Genomic DNA, 16,105 nt, shown 5'->3' with positions numbered 1-16,105 from the left:
AAGGGAACTGATGGTCAGGATCCCCTGGGAGGCTAATATGAGGGGGAAAGGAGTCCAGGAGAGCTGACTGTATTTCAAAGAAGTCTTATTGAGGGTGCAGGAACAAATCATCCCAATGTGCAGAAACAATAGCAAATATGGCAGGCAACCAACTTGGCTTAGCAGAGAAATCTTCTGTGAGCTTAAACACAAAAAGAAAGCTTACAAGAAGTGGAAACTTGGACAGATGAGTAGGGAGGAGTATAAAAATATTTCTTGAGCATGCAGAGGTGTAATCAAGAAGGCCAAAGCGCAGTTGGCGTTGTAGCTAGCAAGAGATGTTAAGGGTAAGAAGAAGGGTTTCTACAGGTATGTTAGCAACAAGAAGAAAGTCAGGGAATGGGATCCTTACTGAATGGGGGAGGCAACCTAGTGACAGATGATATGGAAAAAGCTGAAGTACTCCAATGCTTTTTTTGCCTGGGTCTTCACAGACAAGGTCAACTCCCAGACTGCTGTACTGGGCAGCACAGTATGGGGAGGAGGTGAGTAGCCTCAGTGGTGAAAGAACAGGTTAAGGATTATTAGAAAAGCTGGACATGCACAAGTCCATGCAATGCATCCAAGGGTGCTGAGGGAGTTGGCTGATGTGATTGCAGAGCCATTGGCCATTATCATTAACTCATGGTGATCGGGGGAGGTCCCACACAATTGGAAAAAGGCAAATATAATGCCCATCTTTAAAAAAGGAAGAAGGAACTACGGGGAACTACAGACTGGTCAGCCTCATCTCAGTCCCTGTAAAAATCGGCTGCTACTTTGTAACCTGTAAAAATCATGGAGCAGGTCCTCAAGGAATCCATTTTGAAGCACTTGGCGGAGAGGAAGGTGATTAGGAACAATCAACATGTGTTCACCAAGGGCAAGTTATGCCTGACCAACCTGATTGCCTTCTATAATGAGATAACTGTCTCTGTGGATATGAGGAAAGCGATGGATGTGATATATCTTGACTTTAGCAAAGTTTTTGATATGGTCTCCCACCGTATTCTTGCCATCAAGTTAAAAAAGTATGGATTGGATGAGTGGCCTATAAGGTGGATATAAAGCTGGCTAGATTGTTGGGCTCAACAGGTAGTGATCAGCGGCTCGATGTCTAGTTGGCAGCCGGTATCAAGCGGAGTGCCCCAGGGGTCGGTCCTGGGGCTGGTTTTGTTCAACATCTTCATTAATGATCTGGATGATGGGATGGATTGCACCCTCAGCAAGTTTGCAGATGATACTAAGCTGGGGGGAGAGGTAGATAGGCTGGAGGGTAGGGATAGGGTCCAGAGTGACCTAGACATATTGGAGGATTGGGCCAACACGGGTAGTGATCAATGGCTCCATGTCTAGTTGGCAGCCGGTATCAAGCGGAGTGCCCCAAGGGTCGGTCCTGCGGCCAGTTTTGTTCAACATCTTCATTAATGATCTGGAGGATGTCATGGACTGCACTCTCAGCAAGTTTGCAGATGACACTAAACTGGGAGGAGAGGTAGATATGCTGGAGGGTAGGGATAGGATAAAGAGGGACCTAGACAAATTAGAGGATTGGGCCAAAAGAAACCTGATGAGCTTCAACAAGGACAAGTGCATAGTCCTGCACTTAGGACGGAAGAATCCCATGCACTGCTACAGACTAGGGACCAAATGGCTAGGCAGCAGTTCTGCAGAAAAGGACCTAGGGGTTACAGTAGACGAGAAGCAAGATATGAGTCAACAGTGTGCCCTTATTGCCAAGAAGGCTAATGGTATTTTGGGCTGTATAAGTAGGGGAACTGCCAGCAGATCGAGGGACGTGATCATTCCCCTCTATTCGACATTGGTGAGGCCTCATCTGGAGTACTGTGTCCAGTTTTGGGCCCCACAGGACTAGATGATCTCCTGAGGTCTCTTCCAACCCTAATCTTCTATGAAACTATGATTCTATGGTTGGGAAGGAATTTCTCCCCAGGTCAAATTGGCAGAGACCCTGGGTTTTTTTTGCCTTCCTCTGCAGCATGGGGCACTGGTCACTTGCAGGTTTAAACTAGGAGGTCAGAGATGATCATGATGGTGCCTTCTGGCCTCAAAGTCTATGAGATTCACCCCTGTGTAGCAGCCTGCAATGTCTGTGCCTGGGGCAGCTCTGCCACAAGGAGGCATGGGTAGGGAGTGGAAAGGCCATAGGGACAGGTCTTGAAGACTGGGATCAATTCCCAGCTCCGCTGCTGACTTGCGGGAGGGCTTGGAACACAAGTGGAAACTTTTAGACGCCCCTTCAAGACCTGGAATGGAAAAATTTGAAATTTTTTGAAGAATTGTGAAGAAACTTGTATGACATATTTTCTCTCAGAATTAACAGGGAAAGAGGAAGGAAAAAAAGGAAAAACTTGAGTTATGCTAGCATATCCAAGGCTACACTAGTAACTGTTTATGTGATATTATAGTGGTTCACAGGATGGCTAGTTTTGTCTATACAGTACACCTCTGCCTCGATATAACGCTGTCCTCGGGAGCCAAAAAATCTTACCGCGTTATAGGTGAAACCGCGTTATATCAAACTTGCTTTGATCCACCGGAGTGCGCAGCCCTGCCCCCCCGGAGCGCTGGTTTACCGCGTTATATCTGAATTCGTGTTATATCGGGTTGTGTTATATCGGAGTAGAGGTGTATTTATGAAATTTACTGTGTATGTGACGCAACCCATAATGCTTTATGGGAATATGCTTATGAATGTATATACGACATAACTGGAATATGTTTTATGCTACATATGCCATGTAACATATCTCTGTAAAGGTTATGATCTACTGAATACATTCCTCCTATTTGTATGCATGTATCATTTTTGTATTTGAAGTTATGAATATTGGCTATGTACTTGTTTAATTTTAAATAGTCTCAGTGAAGCAGTTGGTCAGCTTCCTGAGAAAAGACTATTCTCAGTAAGTGCCCAGTCAAGAACCACTTAAGCCAACAATGAACTTGGAGATGCCAATCCACATGTGAGCTTTCCCAGGAATGTGGCTTGGCTGGTAAGGAACTCAGTCATGCATGGACATGTGACTTGCCCATGTGACTCCAAAACTCCATTTTATAGCTGGATTCTACACAGGGGGAGATAGGGGTGTCCACCCACAAGAGAAAGTCTATTTAAACCCCTGGGACACCCCTTCATTTTGTCTTCAGCTGGCTCAAGAGAGAGCCTCTCCACCTCCAAGGATACCAGAAAGAAACTGGAACAAAAGACAGTAACTACAGGAGGTGTGAGTGATTGCCGGACCCAGACTAGAATGAGACTAGTCTGTAAAAGGAAGTTTACTGGAACACCTTTGAGGGTGAGGTTTTAGCTGTATTCAGTTTTCTTACTGTATTAGGCATAGACTTGCGTGTTCTATTTAATTTTGTTTGGTAATTCACTTTGTTCTGTCTGTTACTACTTGGAACCACTTATATCCTATTTTTCGTATTTAATAAAATCACTTTTTACTTATTAATTAACCCAGAGTATGTATTAGATACCTTGGGGGGGGGGGGGAGGGGGAACAGCTGTGCATATCTCTCTATCAGTGGTATAGAGGATGAACAATTTATGAGTTTACCCTGTATAAGCTTTAAACAGGGTAAAGCGGATTTATTTGGGGTTTGGACTTTATTGGGAGTTGGGCATCTGAGTGTTAAAGACAGGAACGCTTCCTAAGCTGCTTTCAATTAAGCCTATATCTGTTAGGGGACGTGGTTCAGACCTGGGTCTGGGTTTGCAGCAGGCTAGCGGGTCTGGCTCAAACCAGGCAGGGCACTGAAGTCCCAAGCTGCCAGGGCAGGAAAGCAGGAACAGAAGTAGTCGTGGCACATCAGTTGGCAGCCCTAAGGGGGTTTCTGTGATCCAGCCCGTCAAAATGTTTATGATGACACTCCATTACTAAAGAGTCTAGTGGTGGTGTTACCATAAAGTTTGGGTATATACCTGAATGTATTGGTGGTCCTTATTATTATGCTCCGTTAATTACATCTTAGAGACATTCATTTCCTGAGCTTTTTCTCTAGAAACATGAGTTTCTTCTATAGCTGTGTGTGGCAGGTCAGGTCTATTTACATACCTTCCCTTTTGTTTACAGCTGTCTTTCACATTTTACATTTCCCCCCCTATATGTCACCCAGTAGGGAACATAAGAATGGCCATACTGGGTCAGGCCAAAGGTCCATCTAGCCCAGTATTCTGACAGTGGCCAATGCCAGGTGCCCCAGAGGGAATGAACAGAACAGGGAATCAGCAAGTGATCCATCCCCTGTTGTCCATTCCCAGCTTTTGGCAAACAGAGGCTAGTGACAACCATAGAATCATAGAATATCAGGGTTGGAAGGGACCTCAGGAGGTCATCTAGTCCCACCCCTGCTCAAAGCAGGACCAATCCCCGGACAGATTTTTGCCCCAGATCCCTAAATGGCCCCCTCAAGGATTGAACTCACAACCCTGGGTTTAGCAGCCCAATGCTCAAACCGCTGAGCTAGCCCTCCCCCCCCAATCCACAACATCTATGTCCATCCTGGCTCATAGCCATTGATGGACCTATCCTCCATGAACTTATCTAGTTCTTTTTTGAACCCTGTTATAGTCTTGGCCTTCACAACATCCTCTGGTAAGAAGTTCCACAGGTTGACTGTACGTTGTGTGAAAAAATACTTCCTTTGTTTGTTTTAAACCTGCTGTCTATTAATTTCATTTAGTGACCCATAGTTCTTGTGTTATGAGAAGGAGTAAATAACACTTCCTTATTTACTTTCTCCACACCAGTCATGATTTTATAGACCTCTATCATATTCCCCCCTTATTTGTCTCTTTTCCAAACTGAAAAGTCCCAATCTTATTAATCTCTCCTCTTACAGAAGCTGTTCCATACTCCTAATCATTTTCCAATTCCAATATATCTTTTTTTGAGATGGGACGTATGCAGTATTCAAGGTGTGAGTGTACTATGGATTTATATAGAGACAATATGATATTTTCTGTCTTATTATCAATCCCTTTCCTAATGATTCCCAACATTCTGTTTGCAAGATCTCTTTTTTGAGTGGTAACGCCTAATTCAGACCCCACTCAAGAAAGAGATTTTGGAAAAAATACATCTGAGTACCTTAGGGTGCATCTGCAGCTCCCTCCCGCGCACTAGGTAAATTTGTTGTTATTATTCATATCAAAGCTAAAGAATGTATACTTCTCCAACCAGCACTTGTTTATGGGCTAACTGAAGTACACATAATACATTTCTCATTCTGAAAGAAGTAAAGGAAGTTTAGTTTTGAGAAGCACGTAATGGCTGTCGATATTTCAGACTTCCTTGATCTCTACCTGGGGCAAGTCACTTTCCCTCCCACCCTTTGTCTGAATTGTTCATTTCACTAATATGCAGCTCTGCAAGGCAGGAACTCTCTCTTAGTCTGGCTAATTCTAACATCACAAACAACAGGCCATTTAGGGATCTGTATTCCCATAATACAAATACAACAATAATGTACTACTGCCTTGGCCTGGGCATTCTCCTAAGGGAGGGTAGATAGACAGATAAGAGCAGGGGCTCTATATGAGTCCTGCCAACAGAAACTGGATCACTGCATCTCCAGGCTGCCCGTTCCCACCTAAAAGGCTTCATCAGTCAACTGCAGAGCTGGAGTTGTGGGGTGGTGGTGGCTGCTGCACCCATGGCATGAAAGATTTTGTCAGAAGCCAGGGATGGGTCTGTGGGAGTTGCGCCCATTAGAGGATAGTCCCCAACAACTGATGGCAGATTTGTAAAAGGTGTTAGATTAACTTTCGACAGCACAGCAAGCATTCGCTTAAAAGGAGGACAAAAGCACTCGGATAATAGGAAGCAAAGACCTTGCAGCACTCAACTACAGTAAATAAAGATGAACTGAGGGGTCAAACTTTGCATCTACTCCAAATAAAGTAAGTGCACACTCTTCCTCGTAGGCATTGCATGCTTATAACATTTGGATGGTATCTGTTGCAATATTTAACCAGCTTAAGCACAATGGTCAGCATTCCCCTTCTCAGAGCTCTCAAAGCCATCCGTCTAGTCTAGGTTGGCTTACCTGACCCCAAGCTATGCCTTTACATTAGCCTTGCACAGACACACACAAGTGAAGTTTAAGGTCTTGAAACCAAGGGCTTAACTCTTATCTGAAGCTAGCAAGAAAATGTTTGTCTGTGAGAGGGTGATCCTGGTGTTGCAGTGGGGGAAGGAAATCAACACAGAAAATCAGTGGGGCTAGAATCCATAGCAAATACCAGCTTGTTGATGACTCAAGGGCCCCCTCAGTTCCAGGGAGCCAGGGCACTATTTGTTCAGTCTGGGGCTCTCCACATTATTCTAGCAATGGATTTCAGCTTTCTGCCGCCTTTGGCCGAGGTGGTCTTGCCCATGTGCCATTTCTGCATGGGAGTAGTTTGGGGGTTCATCGCAGGTACCAATGAGCAGCATGTTGTGGATTTTGGACATGCTCACTGTGGTTAAAGACTGGGGCAAGGCCCTAGCAGCTGTGCTTCTTATAAATCTCCAGGTAGGAGGCTGCCTGACTGCCCTTTTAACCCTGGAGAATGATTGTCTCACACCCCACCCCGTTGTGAAACCATCTGGCCTTGGAAGGTGCTATGCATGATGGCAGACTCCTCAGTGCAGCAACCTTCTACCTTCTAAAAGCCTCTCAGGGAGAAAGATCACTTACTCTATGGCTTCTTCAGTGCGTGACTGTTACTTTGTTTTCTGGAAGAAGGAAAGAGAGAGGTCTTGGTATACAAGACAGCTGACCTTTTTCTTTTTGTTCACACTAACAGGTACGTTTCCATAGAAGTGAGATGCAGTTCAGCAGTTCAGTCCCTGTATTAATGGGATTCCCAGAGTTCATGACTCTGAAAGTTATCCCATAAACCCAACTCATCATTTCTAAAGGACTAATGCTGCTCACAATGGCAGACACCCACAAATGTCGTCTCCAAGGTGACTAACATCCAGACAGCCTAGGACTCAGCTCTGTATTTTCATGGTCTGAGGAGGCGCGACAGCACACACATACTGATCCTAACCAGCCCCTCATGCAAACAATTTCAGGGTACCAGCCCTTGCTACAGCTTCAGGCATCTAGGCCTAAGTTTTCAGCTGTGATTGATTTTGGGGGCCCAGGCTGAGCTGCTTTAAAGGGGTTGGTTTCTAAAAGATAGGCACTCAGCATTTTCTGAAAATCAGCCCCCTGTAACGGTGTCTCAGACTGGGCACCAATAATGACTAGTCTCTATTGAAAATGTGAGCCCTGGTTTCCCATGTGTCTATATGTTGCAGAGTTGCAAAGCCATTGCAGTAGCCATCAACCGATCCTACCTGCTGCCTGTCTTCTTTGAAGCAGTGCTCTCACAGCTCTCCTTGTAGCAGATGTCCTGGTGGACTTTGTAGACCCTCTTGTATCTGTTAGCACAAAGAGGACACAGAACAATTTGCTGTAGACAGACAGTGAAAAGGGTAGAGGCCTGCCTGGCCGCAAGCACTGGATCCCTGTGTCCGCTTGTGCAGTGGGGTTTGGTCAATCCTGATCAAAAGACTGGTGTCACATCCAATGTTGATTAAGCTCACCACCAGCCCAGTGAGGGGAGAGCACTGGCCACTCGACCACCAGCTGCAGGGTCTATTGGCCAGGTTCAGAATGGACTCCTAATCCTTAGTGGAATCCCAGCTACTCTTAGAGTGGGGGAGGGAGCCAGTTTTCTGGCTGGTAATAGGGCAGCACAATTTGGGGAGTGAGACGAGACCCTTCCAGAAATGGTGCCTGGGTCTGGCGCATAGCTAAGAGGTGGCTGGTACGGAGGATAACACGGTTAACAAACGTAGCCTGGAGTCTAGGGTCTGGTGGGTAAGAGCTCAGTAAGTATGTGCTGTGACTGGCTGCCATTAAAGACCCACAGGTTATTACCCTGCTTTAAAATATGACTGCACTGTCAGCTACTTTATTTTTCTATTCTGTGAGGAGGAGAGGGATTAACAATGCCTTACATAGATGGAAATGCTTAAAGAAATTAAGCACCACAGCTCCGTTCAACTCAAACACAGCTCTGCTATTGCACGCTTAATGGCCAGCCTCTCCCATAGCACTTCAGATAGATCATGGGAGCCAAACAGACAATGGACCAAGGGTGTCAAACTACAGCCCAGAAACATTTGAGTAACTGACCCCCTGAAACACCAGTGCCAGTGCGTTCTGGAGGGGGAGAGCACATTGAGACAGGTTCAGCAGACGGGAAATACTCACTGTCAGACTGGCTGTGACCCTAACTGATGCAAGAGAGAGAAATCTCTGCTTGTAAGGGTGAAAGGGGAACTGGAGAAGATGACACAGCCAGACACCCTCCAACCAGCTCACTCTCCCTCCTCCCTGCCCAACTCCCAGGGGAAAAGGCACTGGTTGACTTGGCATAAGCACAACTTGTGCAAACACCCCAATGCCTGGTAGAGGTGAGGAGTGGGTACAGTGTCATGTTTTCTAGATGCTCCAGAAGAGCCAACATTTCTAGTATCACACACTAGCTGGTAAAAATCCTGATAAAAACCCAACCTACTGCAGCACAGCCTGGAGCTGTCCCTCGAGTGAAGAACCACACCTATGCCAAACATCAGTGAAGGTGCTAGGACAGCATGTGGAATGTTTTTTGTCTGCTACAGCTGCCCCCATACTGCAGCTCCCCCCACCATAAGACATGGCCAGACAAGATAACAGAAATGAGACAGGGACAAAATACATCCAGAAGCAGCTGATCCTCATTCCTCCTCCTTGGGGTTCCAAACCCAGCTGAAGCGCAGTGTACCTTCAGTCACCGCCCATGAGCTCTCCACGGGGCCCAGTGTAAACAGGAAGGGGGAAGGGCAAGAGGCGCGCTATACTCACAGGTAATGGCAGATGCCCCCTTCCCAGACAGGAAATGACTTGGTTTCTGAGTACAGCCGAGTGCAGGAGTGGGGCAGCTTCTTGCAGGCTAAGCAGAGAGAAGGGGAGAAAGGGTTAATTTGATGCCCTATTAGCAACGAGACACCCCAATTATGGAGAAAAATCTGTCATTAAATGAATGACACTAACCGCTCAAACCCACTTCCCTAGCAGCATGCATTTATCCCAAGCGAGGCATGGTCCCTGCCACCAGGAAGTGCTAAGTCAGCCAGCCAAGCCCCAGCTTGGGTGCATGGTAGTTGGGGGCTGGGTTTTAAAGCAGGGCTATAAAGGGGGAAGCGAGATAGGGACTTAGCAGCTGAGGACAGGAAAACTGTTCCTGCTTTCTGCTTGATACTACACAGAGGGTGACAGCCCTAGTGGCAGCAATGAATGAGGGGGTCCAGAAATCAGGCAGCGGAGTTTATTCCCCTGCTGAATTTCCTTTGTGCATCTGTGAAATATTTGCCCTCATACATGCTGTACTCTGGGCCATCCCAGTGCCTGCCTGACATCTGAGGCTGCACAGCATGGCGTAGCAGTGCCAGGCTCCTGCCCTGGATGGCAGTGACATTTCCTAGAGCCATCAGCCCATAGGCTCGCTGCTCAGCAGGGTTTGTTATATGAGACTGGCTGAGTTTTCTTTAGCCAGGGGGCCATATAAAGTCTGTGTTAACAGCACAGTGGCTGATGGCGACCGAAGCCCTGCTGCTCTTCCCAAGGCGGCATGGGGCGCACAGGGGACCCGCTCCTTGCCCCAGATCACCTCCACTCTGCCTCCTCCGCTGAGCACACAGCCCCCACTCTAATTCTCCAAATCGGTGCTGCAAGCCTAGGAGGGGAGGAGAATTAGAGCAGCACCGGCGTGCTCAGCCAAGGAGGCAGAGCGGAGGTGAGCTGGGGCAGGCTCCCTGGGCAGGGTTAGCTTCCGCGGGACAGGGTCCCCGGGCAGGGTTAGCTGCAGAGGGGGGGTAGCTGGTGAGGGGGGGACGGGCTCCCCAGGCGGGGTTAGCTGCCGGGGGGGAGGGCTCCTCTGGTGGGGAGGGGTAGGAGGATATGGTTAGCTGCCGCGTGGGGGCGGGGGTTAGCTGGGTGGGGCAATGGCGCAAGGTGCGCCCCCCCCATTACTGCACCAGCCCTGAATCCAAGTAAGACCTTGGACCCAAGGGCAGGGAAGAGGAGCTAGTGACTAGAGCACAGGATTAAGGGGCACACCCGCATTCAGTTCCCATCCCAGCTCATCCACAGATGCCGTGTGTGACATTGAACAAGTCACTTCAGCTTCAGCCTGCCTCAGGTTCCCATCTGCAGTGGGGCCACCAGCACAGCCCCGCCTCCCAGGGCGTTGGGAGGGTATGGCTGTTACCACATGGGAGGTGCCTGGATGCTTTCTGGACAGGGACCACATCAGTACTTTGACAGAAGGTTTCCAAAAGCAGTGCGTGACTTGGAGCACTCAGGGAAGCCTGGCTTCTGGCATGGGCTGAGCGCCCGCTCTGAAAATCAGGCCCATCTGAGGTGCCTCCGGCTTCATCCCCAAAGTCACTGGTCACTCTTGAAAAATCTTAGCCCCAGCTCTTATGGGCACCATCTCTAGGAGCTCTAGCTCCTTGGGCTGTGCACACCAGCATGGGGGATGAACTAACCCCTCCAGCAGCACACAGGGCTAGCTATAGGACCAGGCCCCACTGTGCACAGAGAAAGCAGCTCCTGTCCCTGCCCTTAGTCTTGGCCCAGGTTTCCTCCCCCTCTGCTGAAATGCTGCTCTCACCTCTCACAGCGGAGATGAGCATTTCAGGGGCGATGGCTCTGCTCCCGCTGCCTGCTCTTAGGAGAGCTAGGGCAGGAGGCAGCAGCTGCTGCAAAGCCCAGACACTAGTGCTCCAGGGGCAGTGGGGGAGTGACTGGCTGTGCCAGACAGCAGGGGAGGGGCATACAAGCAAGTTTTTCCCTGGGCGGGAGTGGCAGGCTGGGTCGCAAATGTGCCCTCCCCCAAATGGGTGCTAACAGGGAGCAGTCTCTTCTCCCCTCAGGCATCAGCAGCCTCACGACCCTGGCCCCAAGCTGTTCTGGAGGAGAGGCGAGGGGGCTGGGGGCTGCTCAGTCTGATGGAGCCTGAGGGGTGGAATTCTGTCTTCCTCTGGCCCAGGAGGCACCAAGGCAGCCTGTCCTCAGTCACGTGGGCACGGGAGACACTACGCCAGGGCCCTTCCTGGCCTCTAGCCTGCTGTTGGGCATTACTGACCCCACACACCATGGTCTGCCTTGGTACTGCTGCTTCTGGCACCCCCCCAGCCTGCAGGACAGGGGCTCCCTGCTGGCCTGGGCCCTGGTGTGACTGACTGCTGCAGCCCTAGCATTGGCTCTTCCCGCCTCTCACTCTGAGACGGGGGGGGGGGGGGTTGTTAGCAGGGCAGCTGTAGCCTCACCTAGTTCACAGCGTCTGCCCTTGAAGCCGGGGATGCAGTCACAGAGGTAGACCTTGACACCTGGGACGCAGGTCCCCCCATTTTTGCAGGGGTTTGTAGAGCAGTTCTGGCTATCATCTGCAAACACAAATGCTAGCATCAGGCCGCTCCAGCCTTCGGCGGAGGATGCACATCCAGGGGTCAAAGTGTGTGGCCTGGACAGAGTGCCATAGCATGCCCAGACAAAGAGTTGGGAGTGGGGAGTTTATAAAGTGCTGTGCTGCATCCCCTCAGGCAGGGGTTCAGGGGTCCGAGCAGGAGGCTTCAGAGAGAGCCCCGTGGTCATATGGAGGGTCTGATCCCGAGAGCTGCTGAGTGTTGTGGGTGCTCAGCATCTCTGGATCAGGCCCTGACTTAAGGGTGTCCCCTGGGTAGGCGCTTTCACAGTGAGCTTCCCGCACCCAAGGACTAGTCTAGCCTCCTGCATGGAAGATCAGAAATCGCCAGCCAGGCAATGGGTTGTCTCCCACTGGTTTTGCCCTGCACCTGGCAGCTGGAGTCTTAGTGTTCAGGAATCATAGAATATCAGGGTTTGAAGGGACCTCAGGAGGTCATCTAGTCCAACCCCTGCTCAAAGCAGGACCAATCCTCAACTAAATCCCCAAATGGCCCCCTCAAGAATTGAACTCACAACCCTGGGTTTAGCAGGCCAATGCTCAAACCACTGAGCTATCCCTCCCCCCTATGCTGCTGGCCAGAGACAGTGATTTATGCACACGTGGGAAGATACAGTGGCCATGCTGTAAAGGGCTGATCCCCTGGAGCCAGGACTGTTACTCAGCGTTTGGGTCTGACCTATAATAACCATTTGGATCACTTGCAAAGTGGGACTGTGGATTCAGGTTTGTATTTCGAATCTCCCCAAAGTTTGGGGCTGTCTAGTGCAGGGGCTACGGTTTGTGACCAGCTTTAATGGTTGGGTCCCATCTGCGAACATAAAACCCCCTCTCACCAGACTTACGCTCTCTCTTCTGGTTCTCAGACTCCGGCAGCTGCAGTGCCAGGCCGACCCGATTGGTCGATTCCTCCATGTTTTCCAGCTTCACTGGCGCCTCAGGTTCTAGGAGAACAACCAATAATATTTATCCCTTTTATATGTAAGCAGAGTCAGGATGAGCTCTACCCTGACATCTGGTGGTGAATTATGGCAAGTGTGGAAAAGAACTTCAGAGGCTGATCTTGTTTGCATAGGCACACCTACCCCACCTAGCATGAGCCCACGGCCGCCCAAAATGGGCCTGGCACACCAATTGTATCTCTTCTCTCCACTGGTGAATAGCAGAGCTAATTTTGATTTCATTAGGAGTCTAGCTAGAGGCTGCTGAGCTGAATTCACTTTGGGTCAATGGTGCACCAGCACTGGGGCTCCCCTACTACAAGCTGCAATCACTAAAAGAGCTAAAATTACTGAGCTAAGATCACTGAGTGCTGTGTTAACTAGTGGAGGAGCCTAAAGATATATTGTTAAGCGGCGTGCAGAGCAGAGTGGAGCAGTTTGTGGGGACAGCTGGAGCGGTTCATGGGACGGCTGGTGGAGTGGAGCGGCTGGCAGAGCGGAGCAGTTTGTGGGATGGCTGGAGCGGCCCATGGAACAGCGAGCAGAGCGGAGCAGTTTGCAGGGACAGCTGGAGGACCGAACCGGGCCGGAGTGGCTGGTAGAGTGGAGCCCTTTGTGGTGAAGGCTGCAGCAGAACTCCACGGAGAGGTAGGGCAGTCGGCCTTGGACCACGTAAGGTGCCCCTTAACACCCCGTATCTCTCCTCCCTTTCCACCCAGACTGGGGGGGGGGGGCAAAACTCTGCAGATAAACTTTTGAACTCTGGGGCAGCACTGACCAGGGTCGGAGACTTTTGGACTTTGGGGTGACTGGACTTAAGACCCTGAGGGGAAAAGGACACTGCCAAACTTACTTGGAGGTGGGTCTTTTGCTCACGGTTTGTGTTATGAATCCTGTTTGTGGTGTATCCCCAACATGATGCCGCATTGTTTCCCTCCTTTATTAAAAGGCTTTTGCTACACTCAGACTCCGTGCTTGCGAGAGGGGAAGTATTGCCTCCTAGAGGCACCCGGGGGGTGGTATGTAATTGTCCCAGGTCACTGGGTGGGGGCTCGAGCCAGTTGTGCATTGTGTTATTGAAACGGAACCCCTAGATACTGAACCTGGCCCTTGTTGCTGCCAACTCAGAGGGGCAGAAGGGTTACATTTTTGGGGGCTCGTCCGGGATTCCCTGGTCAGTACCCCTCGCAAGCACTTGTTGAGTGTTCCACTGCATTGGGAAACAATTGTGTTTTTATTTTGAGGAAATTACTGTTTTGTATAATGGCTAATATGTCGGGTTTGTTGGGCCCCGGTCCTGCAGCCTCTAGCTCAGGGGCTGCAGCCTCAGCCAATGGGCAAAAGCACTGGGGCAAATATTGGAAAAGGTTGTGTTGTCCCATCCTACGTCAAACTATTGTTGTAAGTTAAGGTTATTTGCTGGGGAAGACGAGTTTGAACCCTGGTTGGAGCATAGCACTGAAATGCTGCAGAAAAGTGAAGATGTCTAATAGAGAACCTTAGTGGCCCAGCATTAGATGTGATTCGCACCCTGAAGCTCATTGACTCTGGGGTTAGCGTGAAGGACTGCCTAGAGGCCCTTGATCCTACCTTTGGGAGCGTAGAGAGCCCTGAAGACAGTTACTGAAAGTTCCTTAATTCCTGACAGCAAAGGGGCGAGAAGATTTCAGCCTATATACAGAGCCTGGAGAGACTGCTTCAGAGAGCTGTCATGAGGGGAGCAGTGACTGCTGAGCAGATGGATCAGACCAGACTGGCTCAAGTTGTAAGAGGGACTCCGTATCAGAACCCGATTCTACTTCATCTCCGGCTAAGAGAACGGCAGGAACATCCCCCAAGTTACTCCCAGCTGATAAAGGAGGTCAGGGAAGAGGAAGAAAGGCAGGCTGCCAGCGAGTTTTGGGAAGCTCAAACATTGGAGCCAGCCAGCACAACACCATTGCAAATGGCCAGTGTACTGATGGTGAGCACCACAGAGGAACTTGCCCAACAAATGCAGGTCCTGACAGAACGGATAGCTGAGCTGCAAAGCACCATTGACTGAGCTAAGATTTCCAGGAATAAGGAGCCTCAGACTGTGGCGATGGAGAAGTCAGCATTTAGAGCCACCGTCCCACCCAGGCGAAGGTGGAAAGGACAATTCTTCTGCTACCGATGTGGTCAGGATGGGCACAGTGCTGCCAAGTGCCATAATGAAGAAAACCCCTCCGTAGTGTATGGAAAGCTGAGGATCAGGTGGGAGAGATCTGGTAGCTGCCAGAGGGTCTGGGGACAGGGACCACCCAGGCCTGCAGGATTTGAAGATTCCCCCAGAAAAGACCGTCCAGCTGGGATCCCCGCAGGACTGATAGGGACTCGAGCAGAGGTCACAGTGAGGATTGAAGGGGCGGAGTGTAAAGCAATGCTTGACACTGGATCTCAAGTGACTATTATATTTCAGTCATTCTACCAACAGATGCTTAGGTACCTGCCTATACAGCCACTGACTGGCATTGGTCTGTGTGGCCTCAGCATGGATGAATACCCCTAGCAAGGGTATGTCATAGTGCACCTGGAATTCCCAGAGGAGGTTGCTGGGGTAAGGGAAGAGGTAGACACAGCTGCCTTAATATGCCCTGTGTCTGTGCTGATAGGGACCAACTCCAGTCTCTTCAAGGTGCTTGCAGATTACTGCAGACGACGGGCTGGGGACCAGTACCTGAATACCCTGATGATCCATACGCTTTGTGCTGAAGCCTATAGGAAGATTGAGAGCGCTAAAAAGGAGACATCTGAGCTACCGATTGGGGCACTGAAGTACATGGGCACAACCCCCTTAGTTGTGCCTGCAAGGATGGAGCAAGAAGTGCTTGTCATGTGTACCAGGCTGAAAGGCAGTAAAGGGGCATTAGCAATGGTAGAGCAGCTGGTTGAAGGAGAGCTCCTGGAAGGAGTGCTGGTCCCCAGTGAAGTCATAACCCTACCTGCTGAAACCCAGGAAAAGGTGACTATACTGATTGCTAATGAAACAAGTTGAGATGTTGTTGTGAAGCAAGGACAAAAGATAGCAGACCTCTTCGAGCCTGAATCAATTGTAAAACCCCAGTGTGAGACTCAAGTTCCGACAATAGACCCAGCAAAGTTTGACTTTGGAGATTCACCATTGTCCAAGGAGTGGAAAGATTGCCTGAGGAGGAAACTTTGTGAAAGATCCAAGGTGTTCTCATTGCATGAGTGGGATGTGGAATGTGCAAAAGGAGTAGAGCACAACATCAGACTACATCACTCTCGACCTTTCAGGGAGAGATCTAGGAGGATTGCTCTCTCTGAGATGGAAGATGTGCGACAACAGCTTCAGGAACTGGCTGCGAATGGCATCATTACAGAGTCCTGCAGCCCATACGCCTCACCCATTGTGGTGGTCCGTAAAAAGAATGCGAAAATCCGGATGTGTATTGATTACCGCACCCTAAACCGCCGTACTGTGGGTTGACCAGTACACAATGCCCCGAGTCCAAGATGCCTTAGACTGTTTGCTGGCAAGCCAGTGGTTCTCTGTGTTGGATCTTCAGAGTGGATACTACCAGATCCCTCTGGGTGAAGAAGATAAGGAGAAGACAGCCTTCATCTG

At 49.6% G+C, this 16,105-nt stretch overlaps 1 protein-coding gene across 10 annotated transcripts in view; it reads right to left on the bottom strand.

The window, feature by feature from the left end:
* The window catches only part of SNED1 (sushi, nidogen and EGF like domains 1), a 147,959-nt gene that overhangs the window by 2,173 nt on the left and 129,681 nt on the right, over positions 1 to 16,105 (bottom strand). For 5 of the 10 annotated variants that reach the window (XM_054040823.1, XM_054040833.1, XM_054040832.1 and 2 more), the window contains 4 exons: positions 12,391 to 12,498; positions 11,400 to 11,516; positions 8,932 to 9,019; positions 7,377 to 7,460 (listed from right to left, as the gene is read on the bottom strand). In XM_054040823.1, the coding sequence (XP_053896798.1) occupies positions 7,377 to 7,460; positions 8,932 to 9,019; positions 11,400 to 11,516; positions 12,391 to 12,498 (397 nt within the window). Of the gene's footprint in view, positions 1 to 6,726; positions 6,765 to 7,376; positions 7,461 to 8,931; positions 9,020 to 11,399; positions 11,517 to 12,390; positions 12,499 to 16,105 lie in introns of all 10 variants that reach the window. The other 5 variants (XM_054040825.1, XM_054040826.1, XM_054040824.1 and 2 more) reach the window with 5 other exon arrangements.

The sequence above is a fragment of the Malaclemys terrapin genome, chromosome 9 (assembly GCF_027887155.1).
Source record: "Malaclemys terrapin pileata isolate rMalTer1 chromosome 9, rMalTer1.hap1, whole genome shotgun sequence".
Taxonomy (NCBI): Eukaryota; Metazoa; Chordata; order Testudines; family Emydidae; genus Malaclemys; species Malaclemys terrapin.
The sequence above is the reverse complement of the archived record's forward strand: the minus strand, read 5'-3'. Positions and strand labels throughout refer to the sequence as shown.